This window comes from Amblyomma americanum, chromosome 1 (genome assembly GCF_052857255.1).
Source record: "Amblyomma americanum isolate KBUSLIRL-KWMA chromosome 1, ASM5285725v1, whole genome shotgun sequence".
Taxonomy (NCBI): domain Eukaryota; kingdom Metazoa; phylum Arthropoda; class Arachnida; order Ixodida; family Ixodidae; genus Amblyomma; species Amblyomma americanum.
Window position 1 is genome coordinate 503,172,690 of NC_135497.1, and position 14,505 is coordinate 503,187,194.

The 14,505-nt window shown below is 46.6% G+C and overlaps 2 protein-coding genes across 2 annotated transcripts in view; both read right to left on the reverse strand.

Annotated features, from left to right (window-relative positions):
• Positions 1-14,505, reverse strand: part of LOC144116135 (uncharacterized) — a 169,925-nt gene that overhangs the window by 75,386 nt on the left and 80,034 nt on the right. The window lies entirely within an intron of this gene.
• Positions 5,152-12,320, reverse strand: LOC144125789 (uncharacterized). The gene is made up of 4 exons (XM_077659889.1): positions 12,180-12,320; positions 11,392-11,661; positions 8,291-8,490; positions 5,152-5,224 (listed from the first exon to the last, which is right to left on the reverse strand). Exons 1-4 carry the CDS (start codon positions 12,318-12,320, stop codon positions 5,152-5,154), a joined length of 684 nt encoding a protein of 227 aa, XP_077516015.1.

Consider the following 14,505-nt stretch of genomic DNA (forward strand, 5'->3'; position numbering starts at 1 on the left):
TCGTCCGAAACAGCAGTAGTCGGTGCGCGCCATTCGCCTCTCCGTTGGCGACGCTCTCGATGCTGGGGCGCCTCCGTCGTCAGTTGTACCTCGGCGGTGGCGTTGAGGCGCTCTCCATTACTTTGCTTCTTTCTGGCTGCTTCAGGTTCGATTATCTTTAGTTATGTAAGCGGTGTAGTTCTCTTTCGGCGAAAAAGCAGTGTGTGTGTATGCGTGCGTGCGTGCGTGCGTGTGTATGTCTGCGTCACCGTCACCGTCGAGGTGTGCAGCTGGTAGCAAGGCTGAGAACTTCGTCAGCATCAAGGCGCAAACGGCGAGGAGGCGCTGGACTATGCCACGTGTGGAGTTCGCTGACCTTTCCGCGAACTCGTTGATCTTGTATTCGCAAGGAAAGCTGCTCCCACGGGGTCGGAAGTCCCCAACAAAGGGGCCCGTCTCATCCCTGCCGCCCCTTTGTGCAGCGGACGTCCTCGTTTACGCCGCGCCGTCACGGGGATGACCCGCCGGGAAAAACGCGAACCAAGTACAGCTAACGACATGTGGTTGTTAGGGGGTTGACGAGGTTTCGGGGGCGCACGAGATATTAGCCGAGTGACCGGAAGCCCACTATTCCTGTAACGACTGTCTACTTCCCTTAACGACTGTCTTCTCTTTGTTGCTGTCAACAACCTGGGTCATCGCCTCGTCGGCACATGTTTCTAGCGTCTGTGGTGCCGTGGGTGGCGTGGGAACGGAAGTCGCATTTGTGTTGTTTGTGTAGTTATTCGAAACCTCCTTCCCAAATGTTTTATTCAGACCTTTTTCCCCAATCTCTGATCAGTGGGCGGACCTTATTTTCCTTTCCCTAACCACTGATTGGCGAGATGGGTCGTTGGTTGTCTTATTGGTTGCTGTCCCCGCTAAGGGCGGAGACAGAGGGTTTAAAACCAAGTGCTCTGGGTTGAGCGGGGGCTGAATTCGTCTGATCCACGATTTAGTCATGTAAATAGTTTTCTCCTTGCTTTGTTTCTTCTCGTTTTTTTTACCTATGTTGTAAATAAATAGTTAACCTTCTCCTTTCCTTGAGTAATGTGAATGTTTGCGAGTAGAACCACCGGGTCATCAAGAAACTCCGATTTCATCTTCAAATAGTTTCCTCACATCGCCACCGGAAGGGGAAACTCAACTCCACGGCTCTCGCAGATCACTGCACGGGGCATACGGCCGAAGTTCCGGCATTCGATTCCATTATAATCCAGCTCGAATGGCCGTGGGCCGAGGAGGTACATGGTAGTGACGACTGGTAGCCGGTGTCGGAAGGCTCGACGCATGGTCACTATACGTGATGCTTGGTTCCGCGTTGCGACCGCGAGAATGGCTCCAAATGCGCTCAAGAACACTGAACGCATTCACACACGATTTCTTTCAAATGTCAACAAGTCGCCGTCTGTGTGAGCACCTATCAATGAATGAAAAGAAATTCACGCGCCTTATATAACCGCCTTGAGGGTTGGTGTTCTAGCGAAGGGCATGCGCAATAGAATAAAAAAGCAGAAGCACGCTGTCGCATGAATTATTGGGGCAATGACGATAAGCGAAGTATTCGGAAAGTATATCATCACCCCGTAGTTTTCCGCGTTTCTAAAAGGCAAACTTTACGTCTTATCGTCACGGGCGCTGTGACATAAACAAGCGTGAAGGGGAGGATAAGGTGAGAATGATTATGTCTTCGTGCAAATCTCCATAAACTTTGTTTTCTATTTATTATACGTTATTCCGCCCCCTCTTGCTGATGAATGCATACAAACTGACTACGCAGGGCTATGTCAACAAACTAGCCCAATCTCTAAAGGTTCTGATATCAGTCTAAACCTAAACGTTTAGAAACAAACCGCCATGATAGCCGCAATCAAGTTTTTTTATTTTCATTAGCGAATCTTGCTTACTTTTCTGACGACAAACCAAAGCAGTATCTGTAGTGATGACAAGCGTTTCCGCGGTCTCCTCTACCGAACAATCTTCATGATATACCGATGCCCAGGGAAACAAAATCTGTTCTCGTGTGCTTAGACAAAAGTGTATTGACCATTTTTTGAACTTTCCTCGTCGTAAGAATGATGCCCAGTACGGTTTCTCTTGAAAATCATGAAAGCTTGGTTGGAGGTGGAAGTCCACCTCTAGCGGCATCGTACTTGCATTAGTTTTCATTGTCTTTCGCTACATGCGCAAATGACACATATGATTTATTTTTCACCAAATGATTCCAGCAGCCTCACATCTGAAATAAAAAAGAGCATTTCATGTATCGGTGTATTGTTTATGGGGGTTTAAGGTCCCAAAGCGACTCAGGCTACAGAGGACGCTGTAGTGAACGGCTCCAGAAATTTCTACCACCTGGGGTTCTTTAATGTGCACTGACACCACACAGTACACGGACCTCTGGAATTTCGCCTCCATTGAGATTCGACCGCCGCGGACAGGCACCGCGGTGGCGCCCATTTCATGTATCGGTAATACCGCTGCTCTTTCGTGTATCAAAGAACTGCTAAAGGAAGTAATCGCCAAGTCCTGCCTTGTGTGTGTGTGCTGTCTCCGTCTTCTAGCGCCTGTACGCTTTTTGCCTAAACCATGTCATGCTACAACCAACTAGCTCAAATCAAAGTCTCGCTCTAATCGCCAAACATTATAGTCAAGCCCTGACGTCACCGTTCTTGAAGGCACATAGACTGGCCCAGTGGAGTGGTCCGCCCCACAAATTTACTGTCCTGAAAAGATCAGTTCTCAAACCATGCGCCACATTAAAGATGTATTGCAGAGTGAATGCGCCGACGTTGCTGGTTGCTTCAGTCTTTCAATAATAATAATAATAATAATTGGTTTTTGGTGGAAATGAAATGGCGCAGTATCTGTCTCATATATCGTTGGACACCTGAACCGCGCCGTAAGGGAAGGGATAAAGGAGGGAGTGAAAGAAGAGAGGAACAAATAGGTCCGTAGTGGAGGGCTCCGGAATAATTTCGACCACCTGGGGATCTTTAATGTGCACTGACATCGCACAGCACACGGGCGCCTTAGCGTTTTTCCTCCATAAAAACGCAGCCGCCGCGGTCGGGTTCGAACCCGGGAACTCCGGATCAGTAGTCGAGCGCCCTAACCACTGAGCCACCGCGGCGGGGCCGAACTCGTTTTTAGCACAAGTTATAACGATGTATGAATGCCATCTATGGACCGGGTGCCTGCCACTCGAAGACATGCGCGCTCTCATGTCCGCACCGGTGCTGCTTCCAAAGTGCATGGAACAAGCCACAGGCCTCGTTGGCGTGCGGTACCAAATAGCAGCAACGCTTCGAAGAAAAGTAGCTCCGCTAGAAGGCTGAATATTAAAGCAGCTTCCTCAGCTAGAGGGACAGTTCATCTGCGTCGCTTTTCTCTGTCATGCATTCACGAATACATCCAGCATCTTGAGACACGTGCAACGAAGACGCAAATATAGTATGTGTAATAATGGGATGGTTTGCAAATGAGCTCCTGTACGCTTTGGAAGAAGTGGGTGGCCGGAGATGATGAACTGGAACCGCTGCAAAGTGTACATGACAGTCCTAACATGTGCACGTTGAGCACTGCTTTCCTCCCGAGGATTGGGGAAGGAGGGCTTGAACTGCAGAAGCAATCGTGCAGAATATGCCTCACTGGAGCACTCAAAGCAGTCTATCAACCGAGACTTCACTCAGTCGCACACATTCCAAGCGGAGGTACTGCAGGTTCAGGACCTGTTGGAAGCGCATCATAAGCTCCCGCCCGGAAGGATATTAGGCGCCGCTACTTTAGCTCGTTGACCAGTCCACACGTCCCTAGGTTACGACCCACAGGAGGGCAAAAGGTGAACGTCCAGAGCATCATGAACTGGACGTCATTCCGGCACTCTAGCAGGTCCGTACCACTGCAGTCATTGCCGAAGGAAACAGTTGATTCAATCTATTTCGTGCGATTCGTCAAGTTCGGCAACTGTGCAAACCAAAATGAGCGTCATGTTGGAAATGCAACTGGCTGTATTGAGACTATCTTTCGAGCCGTTAGTGGATGCCTGGGTCTGCATATTTGGTGCAGTTACTGCTAACAACATCCGGTCTGAAAGCACACTTCAAGGCATCATGATAGTCGTTTATGCGTCCGCTTTTACGCCATAGTAAAGGGTCACGCCTGCCTCACAGAGGTGTTGGAGCAATGTCACCGAGGTTAACGAAGCCGCCAGGACCAAGAAGTAAGTTGACCGAGCAGGTATATGGAAATGACGAAGGGTGGCCGGAAGAAGAATGCTGGTCGCATGGTTACAGTACCTGTTGCCTGGTTTCACAATGTGACCAAGAATTGCTGAAAATACTCCCAAAGACTCTGCACGCTTTCACACTAGCCGTCTTTCAAATGTGAAAAAGCCACCGTCTGTGTGTCCGCCTATCAATTATTGACTACAAAATCTCGCCTTATTTATGTTTCTATAGGGTTGGTATTCTGTCAAAGAACATGCGCAGTTATATCATAAAGCAAAAGCAAGCTGTCGCGCAAAATCTTAATGCTCTCGCGTTAAAATTCAGAGAAAATTTAAAAGCGAAAATAATGGCGGCTCCATCAAAGAACAGCGCTAGCTCAATGCAGGCAGACCTTTCACGGCAACAGTCTATTATATTTCCGACAACTCCACCCAGTGTCTCAACTTTAAAATACAGACATAAAAATATAGGTGCGGTGGTTCCGAAGAATGCTGTTTCACAGTTTAACATCGAGCAAGAGTTCATTAAATTTTATAACTAAATGACGTTAACAGATCATTAAAGTTTAACAGGACGGAAGTTTCAAATACGAACTTGGACAGATACACCCAAGTTACGCGGACATTTCAATAATATATGTGGCTTGATACCAAACATCAGCGTTTCAAGCTTAGGAAAGAAAGGGTTCCAAGATAATAAACTAGATGACGGCACCAGTACCAAGAAAATCAATTCGTGACAGCCGTAGAGAAAAGAGGGTTCCACCATAATTGATTAGATGGCGCCACGGGTACTGAGAAGTGAACACACAGGAACAGCCGGATGTATGAGGAAACAGGTGTCTGGTATGCTACTAGATGGCGCTACGGGTATCAAAAATGGAATATACTGCTAAATGTCTGCTTTACTTGCTTGAATTTTCAGGGGCAGATTCTTCAGGACGCCTGATGTCCCTGTCGCCAGCCTTTTGAGCATTACTGTGAAGAAAAATAGAACAAAGGAAAACAAGCTAGACATAATAAAGCAATTTCGGATCTCTGCTATGCTCGGAGGAAAAGCGAGAAAAGTAGATAAGAATAGCAGATAGGAAGGACGCAAAAATATTTAAAAAATGCGAGGAATACGGCGGGTATTTTACAACCTGCCGCGGATGGGAAAAATCACCATCACAAACCGTCACGTGGCCATCATTGAAGTGCCCGGTTCAAATGTGTTCTTGGATACAACACAACATTCGATTTTCGCAAAGAACCGGGAGTAATTTTTCTGCGTCTCACGTACGCAGAAATTGCGCTGTTATCAGTGGTGTTGCCAGTGCAGAAGCATCACAAGGTGAGCGGTTGACCACAATGACGACGAATTATTAACGGTTTGACAATACTGCACCCAGAGAGAACTGACACGACATATTAAGGCTGCCTTCCGTTGAGGAGGCGTGTTCGATAAATCGTCCCTAAGATACTACAATTAATATTATAACAAATTAGATTTGCTCAACCTATATGTCCGATCTTCGCTTTCCTGACGGCTTTGTCCAACTACCTCTGTTAAAGATTGCACTTGACCAACCTCCTCAATGAGCCAACTTTTTCCTAAGCTTATTTTTCCTGCTGCTAGTTTACACCGCAGTTTCCTTTGACTTATAGGTATATCAAAGTTCACATTCCCTGACCATCTGAAAAAAAATATTTTCCCGGCTTCTCGCTCGACGTAAATATACTGGTTAATTTGCACACGCACTGCTCCTTTCAGTTGATTCATGAAAATAATTCAACAGCATTCGAGGACGTCATTTAATTCCTCCATTGTTCAGAACTTCAGATGTTTGCATGGAAAAAGAAAACACGTGCAGTGCCGCTAATCTCTCTGACTAAATGGTGCAACAGCAGTACTCCTATATTTTGGGACTGCTATTGCGGTTCAACCTGTTCTAGATCTCCAGCCTTCTCAAAAAATTAAAAAATTCTCGTGATATTTTGCAAGAATGATATCAGAGGTTCTAATTGAGATAATTTTTTACTTCACGTGTATGACGTTTGCAAAGGTCTTAAAGCTATTCACTTTTACTTATGCGACTCTTCATGCTTAGGTTGAGTCTCGATTTGATCTTCTTAACGACTGCCAAATGACCGTTCGTTAAATTTTAGGAACGAGGCCATAGCGGGCGTAGGAATTAGTGTCGGCGTCGATGATTTTGTTGTTTTGATCTTTTTGTACAGACAGCTTGCTCGGCTTCCAAGAGTACTGATGCAAAGGGAGAGCCGGGCACCTTCTTTCGCATTTTTTGCTTGAACTGGATCTAAAGAAGCCTTGCACAGAAGTTTTTTGTTCATGCCATTTGATGGTGTTTTCTGTTAAAATTATTTAGCGCTATGCGGTTAAACGTTATGAAGAACCTGGACCGCCGCGGTGGCTGAGTGGTTATGGCGCTCGGCTGCTGGTCCGAAAGACGCGGGTTCGATCCCGGCCGCGGCGGTCGAATTCCGATGGAGGCGAAATTCTAGAGGCCCGTGTGCTGTGCGACGTCAGTGCACGTTAAAGAACCCCAGGTGGTCGAAATTTCTGGAGCCCTTCACTACGGCGTCTCCCATAGCCTGAGTCGCATTGGGACGTTAAACCCCCATAAACTAAACTAAACTATTATGAAGAACCCAAGACCAGACTTCGGATGCATTTTAAAGCAGGCTTCTTGCGGATCATGTTTCAATAGCAAGCATTTCACGGCCTGTCATGATGCCTAGTATGCAGCGAGCAATTTGATGGAGGAATAGTGCAAACAAAGGACGGGACATTTGAAGGCACACACGGCGAGCGCTTTCCAGTGTCTCGTGACTTGTTTGCACTATCCTTCCATCAAAATATACCAATACAAACATGGTCACCTTTTCGCTCTGCTACAGTGCGCACATTGCAAAACATTCAAAAATAAAGCACAACAATATTTATCAAGACTCAGAGGTAAGCACTCAATTTTTCAGCACAGCGAACAAGAATTAGTACTTTAGTTATTTTTCACACAGCATAAAATGATTCACTAGCAAAACCCAACAGCTGCTGCACATAACTTTGGCGTGCCTATGGAAACGGTGACGGTATACACAAACGCTTTGTCACCCTTGGCAGATATGGGCGGCAAAGCCGGATGTGTTTTCTAACTAGGCGCTGCGACGTCACCCGGAGTCGTATGTCCAGGCAACACATGTTGTGCAGGTGACGCTGTAGAACCAAGCGCCCCCTCTTAAGTATTCGTTGTCAGTAATTAAGGAACGTGGCTCCTAATCGAGTTATGTAGAATTTCTGCCGTTTTTACTGTCAGCTTACCCTTTCAGTAATGTATAAACATGGGGTTTTGAACCGAAATGATGAAATTTGCGATTATTCGTTCTGGACATCCGAAAAGATCTGAATTGCGCTGAAGTAAGGTAGCATTGTGAACGTGTAAAAACAAAAGCATCATTTATGGTACTCACTCTTAGAAACGCTACCACATTGGAAGCGAAGAAAAGCCTTCAAATCCAAGGTGTCGAAGAATAATGTGCTTTGTTGTAATAAGAGAGATATAGGAGCTGAGCTCATGTCGATCTTGACAACTCCCGAAGGAAGCGCTACAAAACAGTCAATATTGTCGCGTTCGACGGCGACAGGTTTCGTGGCACTCATCCCGGTTGACGAAGGCGTTGGAGCCCAATAAACATCGGTGTCGAAGCAGAAATTCCCACTCCACCCTGTGACACTGGAACGCGGTGCCTTTATCCGTCACCGACGGAGCGGCAAAAAACGGAAGGCGAAGCTGCGAAGGTTCGCACAACTGTGACACCGGCAGCAGGCATCCCCGCTCCCGACGTGTCCGCGAATCGTTGCACTGCGCGCCGCACAAGGCCGCAGTGTCAAAGACGGGTGCCGAGGCCAGCGGGCATCTGCCACCCGCAAAGGACCATGGGACACACTTGCGGCCGTCGTGGAACCACCAGTCACCGCGAGCGTCTTCAGCAGTGCAGGCTACGAACCGCGGCTTCTGAACGCAACGGTGCTCAGGAGCCCACCGGCCCTTGACACAGGCCGCCAAGCAGTCCTCGATGGAGGCGAATTGGTTCGGACTGCGGTTGCACACGTGAGCCCTCTGCACTGTCGCAGATAGGCACGATCCTTTGTCCGGGTCATAGAAGAACTGCGCCGCTCCGTTGACATTGCAGAAGGACTTGTGGACGGTTGGGCAGACTGTGCCATCCTTGTCGTTGCTGCTCTGCATGCGGAGAAGTAAGCTTTGATTATCCGCTCCTAGCGTGGCTCTCTACCATGGTAAGTTACTGGGCAGTGGATGGTACTGAGCACATAAGCAGCGCTAGTGCTGACTGGGGCAGATGCACAGTTTCCTTCCAAAATATATAGGCTACGGAGCTCATGGCCCGAGTGGACATCAAATATTTTTGCGAGGTTCATGTGTTACTTTTGTCATGTGCTTCCCAAAAGTGAAGAAGCACACAAACGGATGGATGAACCTTGAGCCGATCCGTGTGTTTCTTGACTTAGTCTTGTTGACCATCCGGCGGATTATGATTAAGAACATGCCGAACGAACTCGCTCCAAAGGATATATGTTCACGGATATGTTCCGTGTTAAGAATATGATGTGTGTAAACAGGCGAGAACTGTTAATTTTGGCAAGCTTTCCAGGAGTGACGGAGCGGAAAAGCTGTTGAAAGTAATATTACGGTCGGCAGCGGTTACGATCGCATTAGTAATCCGGTTGCTTTGCTGAAAACTCTACGAGTGAACACTAGCGTAAGTGAACATTCTTCAGAGATGAAAGTAGAACTATGTTTTTCTACAATAACTGGCAATTTTTTCAGATTACCTCTTCCTATCTCTCCGCACTACCGTCAGGATATGAGAGGAATATTGCTGCTGCAGCCTAATGTTCCAGCGCAAAAAACCTTATTTCTCCCTTTTTCGTCGCTGCATACGCTCCGCCATTAATACTGCGTTAAGTCTAAAAACACTTTTAATAGGCTGGGGTCATATCGCGTGAACACTGTGAGCCCGAAATGGGGAAGGACTTTTCCAAACTTGTTTCAACAGCCGATGGTTCATTGATATAGAGGATAAAGAACAGGCATAGATAGGTACTTGCGGAGCGAAAGACATATTCTCTCCAAAGCCGGTGGTGTGCGGAAATGCCGAAAAACTTTACTAGCCGAACTGAAACACTGGTCTGCCTCGAGACTGAAGTCAATATATTTTAGGCTTAGATTGCAAAAATGCGTTATGATTTTTATTTCAGCCTAGCGTGGACTTCAGATACGTTACAGTCTTTGATACGCATGTTATTGCTTTGAAACTTGCTCTAGGTCGACTTAAAATCAGTGGTTTGAATCAGGCTTGTTAGGCAAAATATACCGCCCTCTGTGGAAGACAAACGGGTACACATGGCACTGTCACGGCCTTACGGCGCGCAAGTCTAGAAGCCACGGAGGAAGACTTGACTTGCTCCGTGCTAGAAGTTGAGCTCGAGAAAATTGCTAAAAATGAAACAATATTATACCGCAGAACAATGCTAATCGTGTCCTATGCAGTAAAAGACGTTTTTTAGGACCTTTGTATTACACTTTGGCACATATATGTCAAAACTCTGCTGAGACCAGAAGAAACTAGCCCCATGTCACTATGCAGACAGTACTGCCGAAAAAGATAAAATGAAGAATTCAGTTTGAGGCTCTCCTAGACACTGCGTTACATGTCCATTAAAAACTGAAAAAAATCTACCGAAATCTAACGAACAGCGGACCTAACGTGGACAGAAGAATTAAGAGAATAGAAGGAATAAACTACCTTCTGCAGTGTGACAAAAAAAGTTACTGGTAAACGTTCCTGGCAGCCCAAAATGAGGCTTAAGCTACTTTTGTGAAATATTTTCTATCTTCAGGAGGAGTTTTCAGACTACCTTAGGCAAAAAATAAAATTGGCGGGATTCGTTTCAGTTTGTGTATCAACGGGCAAAAACACGTTTTAACTCAACTGCAATGTCACGTGCGATGAAAACTCGCAATTTTCCCAACTCCGTCGCTTATTCCACTCCCCAAAAAGGTCTCTAACTACATTACGGTGCAATTAAACCTTTCTAGTTGTTTGTAACACACCTCGCCGTCCATGTTGATGGAGTTTGTATACATGCATGCTACCTCTGATTTTTGTGATACGTTTTGTGCTTATGTTTAAAGTTGACGAAGGAAATTATTTCTTTTTGAACAAGCATTATGGTTCGAGCGGTTCTTTTTAGTACGCGTCGTTTATAATTAGTCTTACATGTTTAATGCAACCTTCAAGCCATAGTTGTTTTTTTGTGGTTGTAAAGCTAATTTCTAAATGCTTTACTAGGCGCCAGTCAGTTGCTAAGATACAAAAAATCAATTAACACTTCCAGGAGGGGACGAGAAACAGCATTTAATAAAACATCGAGATGGGTCGTTGGGATTTTCTTCACCATCTAACTAGACATATTCATTATATTTGTGGCCACGGGTGTTTAGAAAATACTTGGTTTGGTGTAGTAGAACTAAAGCTAATAATGGCTTGCATTACACACAATATTAAAATGTACGGAAAATGAAATCTGCGCGACCCACAACCGTCTGGACGTTTCCTAATCATTCTCCGCAGAGGGTAGCTGTACGTGACGGAACTAAGGACTCATAATTCTTGAGGGCGGGCAATCGATTTACGTGTTCAAAACAGGAAATGAAAGCCATGATAAACATAGTTGTGCGTTAGTTTTTGAAGGTGGTAATCTACCTTGACTTTCGATGCTTCATCATGAACTAATCACGCGCGCAACCTGTACATATTTATTATTGCGTAAATAGTTTTTGTGTATACTACCTCTCCACCCTATTTTCTCTGCCTGTCCCCTCACCTCTCTCATTTCATTTGTCCATTCTGCCAGCTATCCTTTATTTCCGCTGTCCAAGCTTAGGTGCTTCAGTATCGGTGGCAGATGGCGGGGTTAGCGAAAACCTTTTCCTTTTTTTTTTATTATTATTTTAATCAACCCCTACTACTACTTGACCATCGGGTGTATCCTACCAGTCAGCACCACTCGCGTGCGCTTATCTTCGTTTAGTTGCAATACGCACGGGGGAATCACTGACGTTAGTAGTAGGGACGGGTGGATCCTTCATGCCTTGCTTGTCTGAAGCCGTTTCGTTCGCGCCTGGTGACCGATCAGGCGCTGTGGTTTGCTCGGGCACCCGTGTCGGCGTCGGCTTCTCAGTGGTCATGTTCCCAAGACTGGTCTTGCTGGTAGTGCGGGTCGTATGGCCTCCGCTGCTCTCAGTTGTTGGTGAACGCGTTTCCGTTGGCGGTTGGGTGGTGGTATGCGTCTCGGGTGAACTGGGTGCATCTTTCATCTTCAAGGAGCCCTAGAAATAAATTACTTTAATATTAGCCATACGTTTTTAGGAAAAGTCTATTGATACCTAATGTAGTCGCAGTTGCTCCTGCTATGAGTAGATTGCTGTATTCAAGGCTTCATGACTGCAGTGCTCGTAAGGCCGACAACCAACACCGATCAAATCATCTCGCCTATACTACAAGTGTAAAAAGATTAATCTTTATCTTAAATAGAAATATATCTAGAGAGCGCCATAAATCAGAGGAGTTAAAAAAAATAGTGCTCTCGATCAGCCCAAGTTACCTACAAACCCAGTGGGTGAGCATTCGCCAGTAGGTGAGTATTCGCCTAAAAATCCAAAGAGAAGAAAGTTAAGTCTAGCGTGACCTATACAGCGTGCTGCAAGCTCACTCCCTAACAAGGGTGACTAAAATCATTTAAGTTCTGTTTGCCGCAAGCCATCATGCAGCACACTATCTCCACGACCACGGCGTTCCGAATAAATGAATACCTGTCCAAGACTTTTGAATAGTGCAGCCGAGTCACCTGGTGAGGCGCAGGTGCATCCGTAGGTGGCGGGCCCAGCGTCAGGTCGAAGATGCGCGGGTCAGGCTTGCGCAACTTGTTGACTTGGTTCCCACCAACCGAGAGTGTGTCTTCTGTCATATCTGCTGTGCGCGCGTACATTGTGTCTTATTGTGTTCGTTCTCTTGCGCCCTTCAACTTTATGATGAACCAACTAGCCCAACAGCAAGTACTTCTCCGTATCCTCGGTTGCTGCACTGTCAACCGGGGTGGCATTGATTGCGGGAACTATTTATGATAACCAGGCGTCATTGTGCTCACAGAATTCACAGTGTGTTATTATTATGTCAACAACCATATCTAGTGGTAACGAGATTATATACCCTAAAATACAGATCGCTATACTAACAAAATTTTTCTTGTGTTTTCCTAAAATCCGCGTTTCGTTTGCGTATATTTTTCCAATTTACGGTTTTTTGCGCAATATTGAAGCATTTTAAGAAGTATGCCGCTCATCTAGTGCAGACGGCACATTTTCTTCCGCAGAAGACGATCTTATAAGAGAATCGGAGAGCGTGCGTATTAGGGCTCACCGCCGGCGGCCGATTTACTCAAGAGGAACGACGATGCCGCCACCTCTCGGTCAACCTTACAGCGAATAGGTGGCATTGTTTCTATCCTGTTTCCTTCTCCCACCTCTAAGCTTTGCCACCTCCCAAATGAAGCGGGTGACAGTGTGATCTGTTATCGCCGATGACGACCGTGGTGCGATACTGAGGAGCAAGCTAATATGTGCTGGCGCTCTAAAACAACCTAATAAATACTAGAATGAATACTAATGGCACTGTTCGCAGTCCATGCGAAAGGGAGATCCGCTCCTGAGGCTTCTCGCGAGCTCTACTTTGACCCGAGCATGGACGAGTCTTAAGCCCGTTTCACATGCAAGCGAACCGCTCGCGAACTCCGCCGCCGCGGCGCATACACCCTCTCTCAAGCGGCGGAGGAAGCCCCAGCGGCTGGAGCGGCGAGGTTCGGGCAAGTTGGAAATTTTCGCGGCGGCGACGCGGCAGCACCGCATCTCAACCAATGACCGCCCGGCAAGGGTGGCTAGACTGGCCCGGCGTTGCCACGCGAGTTTGTACGCCGCACGTACGAACTTTTGTTTAGGAAAGAAATTGTATAAAGCGCTGTTTAATGCTTAAAACGCAATAATTATATTTATTTAAATAAACTATGAAAAGAAATGACAAAACGATGCTTCTATACTACGCTTTTTTTGTGTTTGCAGGCCACCGAAACCGGTTGCAGGCGCATATCTTTTGCCCGCAACATTGGTTTTCCCAGCGGTGGGAAACGCGTAGCGGCGATGCATGTGAAACGAAAGCTCGCGAACCGCTTCGCAGCGCCGCGCCGCTGTTTGCTCTGTTCGCCAATTCGCTTGCATGTGAACGGCCTTTATGCCTGTTTCACATGCAAGCGAACCGCTCGCGAACTCCGCCGCGGCGGCGAGTACACCCTCTCTCAAGCGGCGGAGGAAGCCCCAGCGGCTGGAGCGGCGAGGTTCGGGCAAGTTGGAAATTTTCGCGGCGGCGACGCGGCAGCACCGCATCTCAACCAATGACCGCCCGGCAAGGGTGGCTAGACTGGCCCGGCGTTGTCACGCGAGTTTGTACGCCGCACGTACGAACTTTTGTTTAGGAAATAAATTGTATAAAGCGCTGTTTAATGCGTAAAACGCAATAATAATATTTATTTAAATAAACTATGAAAAGAAATGACAAAATAATGCTTTTATATTACGCTTTTTTTGTGTTTGTAGGCCACCAAAACCGGTTGCTGGCGCATACCTTTTGCCAGCAACATTGGTTTTCGCAGCGGTGGGAAACGCGGAGCGGCGATGCATGTGAAACGAAAGCTCGCGAACCGCTTCGCAGCGCCGCGCCGCTGTTCGCTCTGTTCGCCAATTCGCTTGCATGTGAACCGCCCTTTACACGAACTTTCGAAGCACGTGCGAGGGTCGGTCATACTTTTGTCCTCGTAAAATTCTACCTTTCGTTTTCTTTATTTCCTTAGCATGCACAAACACCGTTCAACCGGCTCCGACATTCTGCTTGGGTCAGACACCTCTTGCGAGAACAAGTGTTCTTATCGGAAATAGCGACAATCTCTTATGGCTCATGTGCGGTCTTTGTACGCGCTGCTTTAGTGGAAAGGGATTACTAATACTTCAAGGTGTTGTGACATATCATTTTTCAGAGTCAAGCTGTTTATTTCATGTTGTTTGCAATGCATCTCGGAACAAACGGCCAGAATATAAGCTCATTTGGTGCAGCAAGTAGTTTGTAAT

Bases quoted from the DNA above. Each gene is read 5' to 3' on its own strand.
- LOC144125789 (XM_077659889.1), bottom strand. From the start codon at position 12,320: ATGTACGCGCGCACAGCAGATATGACAGAAGACACACTCTCGGTTGGT. The intron at 8,491-11,391 runs GTCAGTGATTCC...CTCCGCATGCAG, and splicing joins CACCCGTCCCTACTACTAAC to AGCAGCAACGACAAGGATGG. The intron at 5,225-8,290 runs GTGGGCTCCTGA...TTTTCTTCACAG, and splicing joins GCGGCCTGTGTCAAGGGCCG to TAATGCTCAAAAGGCTGGCG.